This window comes from Crocuta crocuta, unplaced genomic scaffold (genome assembly GCF_008692635.1).
Source record: "Crocuta crocuta isolate KB4526 unplaced genomic scaffold, BGI_CrCroc_1.0 scaffold186, whole genome shotgun sequence".
NCBI classification, from domain to species: Eukaryota; Metazoa; Chordata; class Mammalia; order Carnivora; family Hyaenidae; genus Crocuta; species Crocuta crocuta.
Window position 1 is genome coordinate 10,292,933 of NW_027551569.1, and position 14,936 is coordinate 10,307,868.

The 14,936-nt window shown below is 44.3% G+C and overlaps 1 protein-coding gene across 1 annotated transcript in view; it reads left to right on the forward strand.

The window, feature by feature from the left end:
- The first annotated feature begins 1,425 nt into the window (after window positions 1-1,425).
- MAP3K9 (mitogen-activated protein kinase kinase kinase 9) overlaps window positions 1,426-14,936 on the forward strand; it is an 80,990-nt gene continuing 67,479 nt past the window's right edge. Inside the window, 2 exon segments of the mRNA XM_077750828.1 lie at window positions 1,426-1,796; window positions 9,065-9,478. Of these exon segments, the coding sequence (XP_077606954.1) occupies window positions 9,247-9,478 (232 nt within the window). The 5' untranslated portion in view covers window positions 1,426-1,796; window positions 9,065-9,246.

Sequence of the window (14,936 nt, forward strand, 5' to 3'; positions counted from 1 at the left end):
GCCCTTTCTCAAGACCTATGCTAGAAAGCTCTTCAGAACAGCCCTCTTCTCCAAGACTTCCAATGTGTGGGATGCCTAGGTGTAAGGTGTAGCCATACTTTTATGCAAACCACAGAATGCGGGGTCTAAAAGAACACAGATCTTCCAGGCCCCACCTCCCCCTCCCCCTCCCCCACCCCTTGCAGGATGAACAGACTGAACTACAGTATTAAGTTGCAGCTGGGCCGGACAGGACTGAAGATACCAGATCTGGTTATCTTCAGAGATTGCTCCACTGTCCCCAGCTTGGCTAACAATCAACCTCAAATTAAAACTAAACAGAAAATACTCAGTGAAGCACCAACTCTTGCTAAGCAAATTGTATTTACTCCAGCCACTGAAAGGGAAAAGGTAACACTGTTTGGTAGAGATTAGATCTTTCGGCATTGCCTTGTTTTGAAACGTCAAAAAACTTTCTCTTTGGAAATCTGTATTACTATGATAGGATTAAAGCAAAGAGGAAATATTAGGGGCCACTTACCCCATTCTTTCCTACTGTCTGTGAAATGGAGAACAAAAGGGCGTAGGAAAAGGTTGGCCCTTGATCATGAACTGTAGCATTGGCCTGTCTGTATATTCTACTTTGGTTCTTAATCTGATTTCTAGAGGTCACAGTGATCTGAGGTGCAATTCGTTCAAGCAAAAGAAACCCACAATCTAGAAAAGCTATGTTCTTCAGAGAGGCCAAGCCCTCTCTTCACGGACAGCTTTCAAACTGGGCTTTCCAGTCGCAGTTTGAAGCCCCAGGAAGGTGGTCTCTCATTCTCTCTGAATTCTAAAAAATGCCGGTATTGGAATCGCTTCTTACAAAGGCGGGAGTTGTGTGAAAAGGGCGGGAACTGCAGTTTTAAGAGTGCTTCTTCTAAAGAACGTTCCGATGGGCCTAAAGCCCTTATAGAGATGAAAGGTTTCCTGGGTGCGAAAGGGTCTGGGAGCGGAAGCTGACCCACCTGGCTGGACTGGGGTAGAGGCACATCCGAGCGCGGGGAGACCCCCACCGCAGGAGCGAGCCAGAGAAGAAAGGGCTCGCTTTTCCTCTGCTCCCTCTCAAAAGCTCGCTTTAGGATCAAGAGCACAGGTGCTGGCCAACGGGGCCACTGCCCTACCCCAGCAAACAAAGGGCGCAGCCTCCAACAGCCTTTTTGGTCTGAATGGAGGCTCGGCCTCACCTTTCAGCGTCCACCCATCCCTCCTCATGCACCCAATGGGGCCGCAGCCTCCTGCTGCCTGGAGGTGTTGAACTCTCGCAGGAAATGGACAGGTAGCACGGACCAATGGTTGGAGCTGCCGCGGGCCAATGGGAGAGAGAAATGGGTCGACCTGGGGTTGAGAATGAGAGCCCGCAAAAGGGGGCGGGGCCGCGGGGGAGGGACACGTAGNCGGCTGCCTGGCGAGCGCCGCCGCTGCCGCCCCGCCGGGGGAGGATGGAGCGGGGGCCGCGGCCGAGGAGGAGGAGGAAGAGGAGGAGGAGGCGGCGGCGGCCCCCGGGGAGCTGGGTTCCGATGCGCCGCTGCCCTACTGGACGGCGGTGTTCGAGTACGAGGCTGCAGGCGAGGACGAGCTGACCCTGCGGCTGGGCGACGTGGTGGAGGTGCTGTCCAAGGACTCGCAGGTGTCCGGCGACGAGGGCTGGTGGACCGGGCAGCTGAACCAGCGGGTGGGCATCTTCCCCAGCAACTACGTGACCCCGCGCAGCGCCTTCTCCAGTCGTTGCCAGCACGGCGGCGAAGACCCCAGTTGCTACCCGCCCATTCAGTGTAAGGCAAAGGCGGGGCCGCAGGGCCGGGCGGAGAGGGGGGCTGGAGGCCTGGGGGTGGTCTCGGAGCGGGTGGGGGAGGAGTNGGCTTTGGTGGGTGCGATGGGTAAGGTAGAGACGCCGTAGGCCTTGCCTGGACCCTCTGGCGCTCGGGCTCCTTAACCTTCATCTGACCACCTCAGCAGCAGCGTCTGCTGTCCACATCCAGAAGCCCCAGCGTGAGAATCTCCCCCGTTTCCCGCTCCCCGCTCCCCCCAAATCTGGAAGGATGTCAGGCCGGCTGTCATAACCTTAGTCCCCAAATCAGGGACCTTCTCGACCTCTTCTGCCTCCTGTCCCCGCCCCTTCAAGGCATTTGTTAGCGAGCAGATGGGGGTGTCTCCCGCAGGGCTGGCTCTCAAGTCCCGGAAGCCTGTGTGAACTCGGGTCTGAACTGTCTTTGAAATGTCGTGTCGATTTCTGGGATCGCAATCACGTATCTCAGAAGTTGTGCCTTTAGGAGTCTCGCTGAGAAGGGTCTAGTGTGTGGAGAAGCAGGTGATGGGGTGAGAGATGATTAGAGAGGGAAAAAGATGTCCTTCCCCCGTGAAAGTGGCTAGATCCCAGTCCCTTGACACCCAGGCCGTTCAGATAATACATTTCTCCTTATTTCTCACCCTAGATCCTTGCCTATATTTGGTATTTGCCGAATCGCAAGGGGACCATGCCCATGGGTCCCTCCCAGGTCCTTTCTTCCAGTGCCCTGGTTTTCACCAGTTTCCCAGGAGCCCCCTGTTCCACACCCTGCAATGAAATTCCCTTTTTTTGGTTTTTGTTTTAAAGGGGTTAAATTCCTCTTAGGATCCCTTAATCGGTTCTGCTAGGTGGTTTTAGAAGAACGATGCAAATATTTTCTTGTGCAGTTTACACTGTTTTATATTTGAGGGTTTCCATGATTTCTTCCCTGTTAATACAGGTTTTACTAATACATATTTATTATTGTTTATTCCTTATTTTGTATACTTTGCATTTTAGTTAATTTAAAAAAATCACTACCAAGGGCCAACTTTAGGCATTTAATTTTTAAATTTCATTTGTAACATTTATCTTTCTGAAACAAACAAACCATTTATCTTTTTGGTCCTATAACTTATTTTCACCTGAAGAATCATTACTTTATTTAAGCTGTTTATAAAATACCATCACTTAATATGAAAATCGTAACTTCTTTCTTTATTTTTCTATTTTCCTTTTTTACTGGTGTTTTGACTATCAAATTGATGTTCGAATCCTTAGTTCCCTTTGTTTCTATCTCCCTCTCATTCATTTTAAAACTTCTACACTTTGATCTTTATAAGGCCTGGAGGGGACAAATGACTGACTTTAAATTGTTTTTGAGTGTTAAATCTTTTTGGCTGTGGTACTGGGAGGTTGTAGGCTAAGGGTCCTAGTGTAGTGTCTGAAATAGTGCTGAAGATGAACCTGGTCACATATTGGAAGAGATATTGGAAGAATGTCCTGGCCTATTAGATACAGTGCAGTTTTAAACATACGTCAAATTGTGAGTTTCTTTTTGGGTGACTTTTTGTGATCTTTTTACAGCTGATGTCAGAGTATGAGAGCTATGTGAGGCTCAGGAGCAGGAAGTCAGTTTAATATCTGTACTTAACATCTGTCAGAGCAGTCAAGAGTGAATATGACTTGGGCTGGAAGAACTCATCTGCAGAACACCAGATGTGTCCACAGTGTGCTACATGAGCAGCTCCTTCTCCGTTAGGTGCCCAGGACCTAATCTTTTTTTAATTAATTAATTTATTTATTTTTGAGAGACAGAGAGACAGAGCATGAGTGGGAGAGGGGCAGAGAGAGAGGAACACACAGAATCTGAAGCAGGCTCCAGGCTCTGAGCTGTCAGCACAGAGCCCGATGTGGGGCTCGAACTCATGGACCACGAGATCGTGACCTGAGCCAAAGTCGGACGCTTAACTGACCGAGCCACCCAGGGGCCCCCGGACCTAATCTTTAATGTAACAAAAGTTACCTTGGATAGACTAGATTCCTGTATGTAGAACTCAGATGATGAGAAAGTAGGAAGTACTTTGTGCTTGTTAAAAGAACTGACTTGAAGAACATTACATTTGAAGGCCCTGGTAACTTGTTTTGTTTCCTCTCACCAGGAGTTCTGAACTTGAATGGAATTAATTCTTGATAATTCAGAAAATTTAATTCCATTCAAAAACCAATTAGAGTACCTAAGGAAAGAGGGATACTGTGTTAAATACCAGGAGATAAAGAAATAAGATAAGGAGGTGCGTATAAGTCACACCTGTGGGAGATTGGCGATGTAAATATGTCATTTCAGTGCAATGCTTCGATGAAGATGAACGTGGGAAGTTGCTAACAGGTGCTCTGATGGGTGTCCTGTGTCCAGTTTAGTTAGTGCCACTCAGAAAATAAAGGTGATTCATAACCTTGTCTTCAAAGACTTGTAATAAAATCCAACCACTGACAGCTTTTCCCCAATTACACTTTTGAAATTCTCCTTTGAGGCATGAATTGTGACATTAGGTTATGAATATCAGACACTCAGTTAAGTAATAACGTTCAGTTTTAGTTTTAAATATTGCTTTTCTGGGGTGCTTGGGTGGCTTAGTCGGTTAAGCGTCCGACTTTCGCTTAGGTCATGATCTCGCGGTTCGTGGGTTCGAGCCCTGCGTCGGGCTCTGTGCTGACTGCCAGCTCAGAGCCTGGAGCCTGTTTCGGAGTCTGTGACTCCCTCTCTCTCTGACCCTCCCCTGCTCACGCTGTCTCTCTCTCTCTCTCACCTAGAAATAAATAAAACATTAAAAAAATTTTTAAAAAAATAAATACTGCTTTTCAAATTGGAAATTTTGTTTCAAGCTTTATTCAAAACAGAAGAGGAGGAAGTTACCAAATCTTATGACAAATTGAAGAAATAGTGATATTAGAAATCATCTAATATTTATATAATGCCTTTATCCCCACCAATATAGATATGAACGTTTAGCTCTCCATGGAGCTGACAAATACAAATAACCTAGGAACTCCATCTTTTTTTTAGTGAAAGAGGAAACATGTACAGTTCCAAATTTATCATCGTGAGAGATAAATAGCTCTAGGTTATTTTTAAAAAGTTTCTCTCATAGGAGGATTGTGTCTGTTTACAAGTGGGGCATAAATTAAGGTTATTACTAATTTACATTTTTTTCTTACATCCACTAGAAATATAAGGATGTATTTTCAGGTGTACTTGGGATTTTTGAATGAGTGACGTACGTACCATTCACTCACCCAAACCCACCAGAATGTGCCTATACATTTAGTTTCCAAGAATACAGTTGAGAGAGAATAACCTCTCGATTGCAAAAACAAAAGAAATAAGGTTTTGTTCCTGATATTCCTGAAAATATCCACCCACAGAAACTGAAAAATGTACTGAATGTGACTTGACCTGATTCTTACTTAAAACCAGGTCTTGACTGGAGTGGGAAAGGAGAGCCCCACATTCTCTCACCTGCAGCAGAGGTCTAGTTCCTACCCAAAGGGACTTCTTCACAGGGAGGGGAAAAGAAAGTACCCTCCCACCGCTCCCCACTCTTCCGTCTTCCATCTGCTTGCAAATTGTGCTCTGTACTTTTCTTGAAGGTTGGTCATACTGTTTCCTTAACTAGTTAGCAAGAACCCGAGAGTTTATGTTCTACCAGAGAGAGATTATTGCTTTCCCTTCCCCACAGAGGTTTTCTGTTTTCTGTGAAATGCCGTTTGAGGAGCTGTCCCTTCAGCACCCTGGTTCAGAATCACTTCTTTTAAATCCTTGTACGTTTAAATAAATATTTAACACATCCTGTGTGTTTACAACTATGCCTCAGACCAGAGAAAAGAAGGAAGGGTATAAGATGAAATACAACAGTTAATTTCCTTAAGGAAAATTCAGATATTCAATTGCAGAAATACGATGTGTAAATGCAAACTTGTTACAGAGACATCTTTTCATCAGTGTAAAAGATGTTAGAAAAAGTGAATGTTTGAGGCACCTGGCTAGCTCAGTAGAGCATGCGACTCAATCTCAGGGTCATGAGTTCACACCCCACATTGGGCATAGAGCTTACTTAAGAATAAAATCTTTAAGAGGAAAGAAAAGAAAAGAAAAAGTGAATATTCCTTCTCTCCTTGACCAAGGAGGGTCCTAACATAACTTACATATTTCTCCAAGAGTGTTTCTTTTTTCTTTCTTTCTTTTTCTTTTCTTTTTCTTTTTTTTTTTTTGAGATGGAGAGAGAAAGAGAGAGAGTGTGTGTGAGTGAGAGCGCAAGTGGGAGAGAGGATCAGAGGGACCGAGAGAATCTTAAGTAGGCTCCATGCTCAGCATGGAGCCCGATGCAGAGCTCAGTCCCATGACCCTATGATTATGACCTGAGCTGAAATCAAGAGTCGGACACTCAACCCACCGAGCCACCCAGGTGCCTCTCTCCAAGAAGATTTCTAATTGTCCCTTAATATAGCCATGTTTTTCTCATTCATATAAATGAAATAAGACAAGAATTAGTAATCAGGATTCATTTTAGGACCCAGAAACATTTAAAGTATTTTAAGCAAAAGTGATTTAGCACAGGAAATTGAGTGCTTCCAGAATTGTTGGAAGGGGAGAAGGGGCTCTTAGCTGGACCTGTGGGACCAACTCCCAGAACATTGCAGACCTGGCCCACCCGGCAAGCCACTCTAATTAGAAACGTACAGAATCAGGAGGTGACACTGAAGCTGTCAGTGTAAGGAACACCCTCTTGTAGTTAGGCAACTGCTTGGCCTTTCAACATTCCTTTCTAGGTTTCCCCAGAACTAATGACTGGACACTGACATGCAGAAAAATCCTACTTCTCCACAGCCATGCTTGCCAGGAGAGGCAGCAAGAGTATGGTGTCCATCTCTCTTCTGCCTTTCCTCTCTTGTGCATCTGATTGACAGGAGCAGAACTGTAGCAGTCAGGGAGTCTGGGAAATGTAATTCTTAGCTTTCAGGCCTCTGTACTGAAAGGTAATGTAGAGAATTTTAGCGTGGATGTTGATTGTTAGTCCGCAGGACCAGCCACACCATTGATTCTTCAAGAGGAGTGCCAGATGAGATGAAAAGCTTAAACAGCTGAAACTTTTGGGTCAAGATGGGTTCTACTTTCTGCATACCTTTTTGTAGTCCTTTGTGCAGACTGCCAGTTGCACTGTAAAATACAAATGAATGTTAGCCGTAGCTAGGATAGGAATACTCTAAATAAGGAAGAATAGACTTGTGAGCACTGCCAGCATCTGAGTGAAAGATGGAGGCATTCTGGAGCTGGCTGAGGAAGGAAGAGAGCAGCCAGCAGTGGGCAGTTCTTCTTTTGATATTACCAGAAATTCAGAAATATATCTTTGTTTTCTTAGTTTTTTGTTTGTTTAGTTTTTTAGCAAACTGATGCAAACTGATTATTTTCTCTATCTGTTTCAGGAGGTCCAATGCATTTTTTTAAAAAACGTTTCAGGTCTGAGTTTGGTTTAAGTCCCTACTGAGATAGATTTTGCCCCCATTTTACTTGACTGTCACTTACCTGCTGAGTGTTCGGCAGGCTGAGTACAGTGGTGAATAAGGCAGACAGAATCTGCCCCAGCGAATCTCTCAATCTAGCAGGACAGCAGGCACTGAACAAGTAATTAAACCTTGTTGAGTCTTGCCAAACAGAGACTGTTATGGATATGCTTGATGGGGGCCTGACCTCATTTAGGCGGGGGTTAGGAAAAGTTCCTCTAGGAGATTTTGTTTAAGCTGAGACCTGAGGGTTGAGTATGAGTCAGCCAGGTAAAGACAAAGAGACCGAAAAGACACAGCACAGGGTTTTCATGAAAGAAACATAAAATCGCACTTTACTCATATAGCAACACCTTATCTAGCTCAAGATTTATAATCACCGGTAGCTATTATTATCTATCCAAGGAAGCCTTTCCAAACAGAACAGAAGATATAATCAGGTACCCTGGGTTCAAACTCTGCATTGGAAAGAAGATGAGTGGTTGGGTGTGGCACTGGGAACATCAGAGACGGAGCTACGGAGCAGGTGACTTCTGGAGTAAGATGTCTCCTGGGAGGCTCCTTTCCCGCGTGCCTTAGTCACCAGGTCCTGGTAGAACCACATTTGGAAAATATCCTCTCAATTTATTCCACACTCTCCATCTTCACTGTTGCTGCCATTCAGACCCTGGTGTTTGCATGCCTGGGTTACTTCAGTGGCCTCCTTAGTGGTTCCTTTTGCAGTAGGCTCCTGTCCTCTGGGTTATATTCCCCATGGCTGCCAGAGTTGATGTCCTTCCCAAGTCACAGTCTAACAGCACTCCTCTACTTAAAAATGCACGAGTCCTATCATTCACAGCGTGAAGTTCAAGCCTCTCAGAATGACTTTTAAAACACTTCACAACCTAAGTGACCCCAACAACACCTTGAGCCCCATTTCCTATCCTAACGCATATAATCCAGCTACACTGGACTCCCTGAAGTTTTTAATATGCCATATCCTCTCATGCCCCATGTTCTTGCTCATGACCTTCCCTTTGCTTGGATTGTCCTTCTCCCACCCCTGATCTTTACTGCCTGATGAGATCCTTCCACTCATTCTTTTTTTTTTTTTTTAAGATTTTATTTTTAAGTAAGCTCTACACCCAGTAAGGGGTTCGAACTCACAACCCCGAGATCAAGAGTTGCATGTTCTACCGACTGAGCCAGCCAGGTGCTCCCCTCTAGCAGACTCATTCTTTAGGGCGCATTCCCATTGTTGCCTTCCCTGAGAATCCTTTCCCACTCACCCTCTTAATCCCTGTCCTGCAGTGAGAGTTGGGTGGTTTTCCTGATCTGATTATACTGCTATGAAGACCCTTTCCAGGCACTATGGTTTGGTTGTTGTGTGTCTGCCTTGTCACCGGATTATATGTTCCTCACCATCTAGTACCCAGTAAAATGATCTCCTTCTATGTTCCCTTCAGTTAGAATGGTTTGTTGTGGTATGACATTCTGTATGATGTCCCAAGTAGAAATTATTACATGAGTACTTATTGAATGCCTGCTATGTGCTAGTCATTAAGAATAATCCAGTAGGTTAACATTTCCTGCCCTTTTGCAGTTTACCTTATAGTGGGGAGATGAAAAAGCCAAGGGAACAGACAGCTTGCTGTGTTAATCCATCCAGGTAAATGGGTGAGTCAATGGTGTTTTCAGAATGTTTTTGACTTCCTTTTTTCTTCTCTTTCTCAGTGTTAGAGATTGATTTTGCGGAGCTAACCCTGGAAGAGATTATTGGCATCGGGGGCTTTGGGAAGGTCTATCGTGCTTTCTGGATAGGGGATGAGGTTGCCGTGAAAGCAGCTCGCCATGACCCCGATGAGGACATCAGCCAAACCATAGAGAATGTTCGCCAGGAGGCCAAACTCTTTGCCATGCTGAAGCACCCCAACATCATTGCCCTTAGGGGTGTGTGTCTGAAGGAACCTAACCTCTGCTTGGTCATGGAGTTTGCACGTGGAGGGCCTTTGAATAGAGTGTTATCTGGGAAAAGGATTCCCCCAGACATCCTGGTGAACTGGGCTGTGCAGATTGCCAGAGGGATGAACTACTTACATGATGAGGCAATTGTCCCCATCATCCACCGCGACCTTAAGTCCAGTAACAGTGAGTATGAAGAGATGAAGAGATGGGGCTGGAGGGCTCAAGAACACTCTTATGCTCAGTCCATGGCTTGGTGGGAGTAGATTCCTAATGGAATCTCAGTGGGCAGTGAAACTCCTTAAAACCATTCCATCCTTGAGTTGAGATGTAGGGGTACAATGAATGCCAGGCAAAATTGGTTTAGGAAAAGAAGAATGAGGCAGCTCAGGGGTTTGAGATAATTTTGAGCTCATGTTAGCAGGCAAGGTTGGCAGTGTATAATTCTGAGATGCTGTGCAAAAATCCACATATGTACATAGATTTATTTTTCCACTTGAGGGAAGTGTGTCTGTAATTACAAAAGGGGTTTTCCTCTTTGGTGGAACAGCAGTTGATCAAAGGTATATTGCCTGTTTGTAGTCTGCCTGAGCACCCCAATTTGAGGTACCCATTAGAGAAGGGGCCGAGAGGAAAAAGAGGCACCTTCTTTAAGCCGTGAGGCCAATTCAGGTGACAGTGTCAACTGGGAGTGCACAACCGGCTCTTATTAAGCCTGCGGGTATTATTAATTAATTGTTGTAACTATCTAGTGTTTAATAGCAAGGAACTGAGAAGTAACTGTTTATTAAACGTCCAGAATCCATAAACTGGATTGTAAAGCAAGTGTTAGACATAATTACATGGTAAGTTGGTGGAGACTGGTCTCCTTGGCGGAATCTGAGAGTGCTGGGACTACGCTGCTTTTGTGTGGTAATTTGTGCTCTCTCTCGCCTGACCTGTGTGGTAGAGAGGATAGAATTTGTTCAATGGCATATACTTAAAATCACTTCGAGCACCGTGTCCAGAGAGGAGGGAGTTAGGGTTTTGGAGGGTGACATGGGTCCCAGGAACTTTGCTGTCTGTCTTCTTCAGTGTTGAGCCCAGAAATCCTTCAGACTTTGTTCTGAGCTGTTCCAGATGAGGTTTATTTTTTCTGCTGATACTATTGTGAATCTGTTTACTTTAAAGAATATGTCTTAAAAGTTTAAAAATAATAAATAAAATAAAATTATATAAGTAGTACATGTTTTTGTTGTACAAAAATTAGTGAGTGTAGATAAACAACAACAAAAAAAAAAAAGAGAGAGAGAGAAAGGTAACCCATAATGTTTTTCTTCAGGAAGCGTAAGTATTTCATTTGACACATCTTTCTAAATATTTTTACGGGGCGCCTGAGTGTCTCAGTCTTTTGGACACTGGACTTCAGCTCAGGTCGTGATCTTGTGGTTCATGAGTTTGAGCCTCGCATCCGAATCTGTGCTGATAGCTCAGAGCCTGGAGCCTGCTTCCGTTTCTGTGTGTGTCTCTCTCTCTGCCCCTCCCTGCTTGTGGTCAGTCTCTCTCTCTGTGTCTCTCTTTCTCAAAAATAAATTAAATAAATATTTTTAAAGGAAATATGTATATACACACAAATATATTTTCTGATTTTCTTTACAATAGCCTTTCTTAACCTTTTTTAATTTTTATTTATTTTTTTATTTATTTCTAGGAGAGAGAGAGAGACAGCGTGAGCAGGGGAGGGTCAGAGAGAGAGGGAGTCACAGACTCTGAAACAGGCTCCAGGCTCTGAGCTGGCAGTCAGCACAGAGCCCGACACGGGGCTCGAACCCACGAACCGCTAGATCATGACCTAAGCGAAAGTCGGACGCTTAACCGACTAAGCCACCCAGGCGCCCCTAGCCTTTCTTAACCTTAAAGTAAATATATGTACACACACATACACATATTTTCTAATTTGCTTTAAATTAGCCTTTCTTACCCTTATCTCTTCTACCTGACCCTTATTCACCCTTAACAATAGAAAAATTCATCCTTGCAAAGGCATGGAACATTAAATATAATGCAGGTAAAGGATTTAAGTTCCATAAAACAAAATATGATTATTTTCATCCCTCCTCCCAAATTCTGTTCTCTAAATGTATTAAATAAATTAAAAGTTTTGGTGACTCTTTTCACATTTCTGCCTAGACTTTGCTTTGGATGATGGGTTAAGAATAAGCAGATGTGTTGGTAGAAAATGTAATGTAGAAAGTGATTTTTAAAAAAGTTTTTTCTTGTATCCTTATCATACTGGGAGAAATAGGCCAGTTCTCCAATCTTATGTATTGAGCCCTCTTAAAAACTTGAGCTAGGATGATGGAACTGTAAAAGTCAATCATTTCCTCCAGGAAGTTTCAAATTTGGGTGTAATCTAAGCTGTAAACACAAGGATTTACCTTCTGTGAGATTTATGTTTGGAAGTCTAGGTTCTTGGGAAGAAAAAGCTAACTTGTTGCGGGAGATGGCTAGAGACCTCGATGCCATTCTGTCATCAGGGAGACAAAACCCTTAACGGACTTTAAGATTGCCAAAGTGGAGCCTCAGGTGTAGTGTGTTGTGGCGAGAGCTGGACTTACACATGGGGCAGTATGACCCTTGACATCTGGGTAACAGATGCCCAGAAACGTGCATAGTCCACTGGGCTCTGTGGCTGGTGCTGATATTGATGCCTGCTGTAAATCTCACATGGGAGTTAGGGTAGCTCCCTGAAATTTGTCTGTGGTGGCTGTTTGCTGGGATTGTAGAAATCCACTATGAGTCTTGATGACATTGCTGCTTTTACTCCACTGCTCTGTGGGCATGACTTGAAATTCATTTTAATCATGTTAATCATTTTAATCATTTAAAATAATGTTGTGCTAGTTTTTACCCGCCTGTTAGAGAGTCAGAACTTAGTGTTTTGCAGACCTGAGTACACTGGCCTGTTTTTTTCTTGGTTCCAGAGGGTTGGATTTTGGTAGCGGTCATGTGAGGGCAGAATTGTATGAATCCTACACATTAGTTTACTTAGAACCACTAGAGAAAAGAGTATATATATATATATCAGGGCTGTCTTTGTGGAAGGAAGAAAGTAGTTGGTGATAAACATCTAACTGTTACAAAAGGTTCAGTAAAAAAGGTGATTTATTAAAATGCTTTATTATCCTGGTCACCGGCTTTTAAAAGTCACGTGCTGTTAACTGGCAATGGAATATGTACAGCGTCCTGTGTTAGTCTCTAATCCTCAGTAAGTTTAGGTTTGACTGCATATCACCTAAAAACCAAAATAGCAGTGGCTAAAACAAGATATACATTCATTTGTATTTGAAAAGAAGTCTGCAGGGTTAAGACCACCACAGTGTCATCAGGACCCAGGCTCCTAGTTTTCACTGCATCCCAGTACATGGCCTGCAGCCTCAGGCTTGCCTTGTGCTCTAAGATGGCTGCTGAAATGCCAGTGATTTGGTCCAAGTAACAGGCCTGAAGGAGGACGGAAAGCAGAAGCACAGAAAAAGGGGCTCCTGAAACTGAGTTGGCTCCCATGAACCTCCCAGAAGTCCAGCAAGACACGTCTGCTTGCATTAATTGGCCAGGATGTCATCACATAGCGCAGGGGAGCCTGGGAGATGCAGGACGTTAATCTGGGTGGCAGTGAGCCCAGCTAATAATCAGGGTCTATTACCAGGGGAGGCTGGTGGCAGAAGCGGCTGGCAGTCTTACCATGGACTCTTAATGTGGGCCATGCGTTGGGAAGAACTATTACTTCAGGTACTGAGCACCGTATAGCCAAACAAGGTTAGCCAGGCCTTGGGACGTGTGGCTCATACCCCTGATTTAACTAATAGTTTATACTACTTTAGCATGTTGCATCATTAACGCAAACATTGCTTCTTAAAACCACTTGCTTTTATAGCTTTGGCTATAAAATTGGATTTATGTCTCTGTTCCATCCACTGGGGAAAAGCAGCTACTTGATTGTTAGCAAAGCTGTCAGTGAAAGATGGCCTTTTAGTGGAAAGATTGTCCTTCTGGGGGTAGGTGGATGGATTTCAGGATTTTGGCTTATAGGCATGTGGCAGAATAGCAGTTTAATAGTGGTCATTAAAAGTTAAATCAGTGTAAAAATGAGATCATATGAAAAAGCTTTGGAAAATGAAAAACCTTGCCCAAAGTGAAGGTTGTGGTATTACTTTTATTATTAAATCACTTCTCTTAGAAAACACAGAAAAACATAGAGGTAAAAGCAGTTTTTCCAGTTTTTGCATGTATGTGTATTTGTTTTTACCCAGAATCTTGCACAGGAAACCGTAATAACCCTGTTACTTGTAGCATGCTTTCCTGCTGCTCTACTTGTCAGCGGGTTGTGACTTGCTACATAAATAAATACTCTTCCACCACAAGATATTTAAAGGTTGCACAGTTCTTCCACTATTTAGATATGGTATATTAACTAAACCAAACCCTTAGTAATAACAGTAAAAGCAATAATATAACTGATGCTATTAGGACACCTGAGTGGCTCAGTCAGTTACACATCAGACTCTGATTTTGGCTCAGGTCATGATCTCATGGTTTTGTGAGTTTGAGCCACTTGCCAGGTTCTGCACTGACAGCGTGGAGCCTGCTTGGGATTCTGTCTCTGCCCCCTCCCCCACATGTGCATGCTCTCTCTCTCTCTCTCTCAAAAAAAAAAATATACGTATGTATGTGCTCTCTTTAGATCAGGCACTATCTAAACATTTCATGTAGATTCTCTTAAGTTTTACAGCAACCCTGCAGAGTAAAGACTATGAATGTCTTTATTTTATAAATGAGGAAACTGAGGCTCAGAAAGGTCATCCATTTCTCTAGAATCTCACCGCTAGTCCTAAGAGCAGACTTAGCACCCAGACCTGACCCCTCAGCTTGTGTTCCCAGTCACCACACTGTTGCTGGCACATCGCTTTCGGGCAGCTGGGGTGTCTCACTGCATTGCGTCATGTGGCCCTATAGTGCTTTGGTTTCATAGAATTAGGGATAATATCACTATCCTACTCGCAGAGCCATAGCATGCACATTTCATAAGATCTGATCAACTTACTCTTAGTTTCATAGCTGAAAACCAGAGGTGAGTGGTGGACTGCACTTGGCTGGGACTAGCCACACCAGCCTTCTTTGGTTTGGATGTCACCTGAAACGTCTCATGAGGTCTTTGCTGCCTTTATCTCCCTTTTCCTCTAAAGGCACTTTCCTCTTAAGCCAAGCTGGTTTCCTCTTTCCCCTGGAATGAGGGTGTGCTTCCCAGCCACCAAGTCCTCATCACACCCTTGCCATGGGAATAACCTTGCTTCCAGGGTGCCCTTGCCACATGTCTGTGCCTGTCCAAACCCTGCCTGCTTTCCTGTGCTCAGCTCACAACTGGCCACTTCCTCCCAACACACCATCACTGTGGTCATTGCTAAGTAGTCGTCTGGTGCTAAGCACACACTACCTGAGAACGTGTAGAGGATGTTAGGGTGGCAAGCTCAGATGTCTTCAGGGTCAGTACATTTGCGGAGGCGCCAGTGTGAAGCTACAGGGCGCGGTGGGGATGATGAAGGGAGTGCGTGCTCCATCCAGCACAGGCCGTTGAAAAATAGAACAAAGCGCTGCTGGCCTGCAGCCG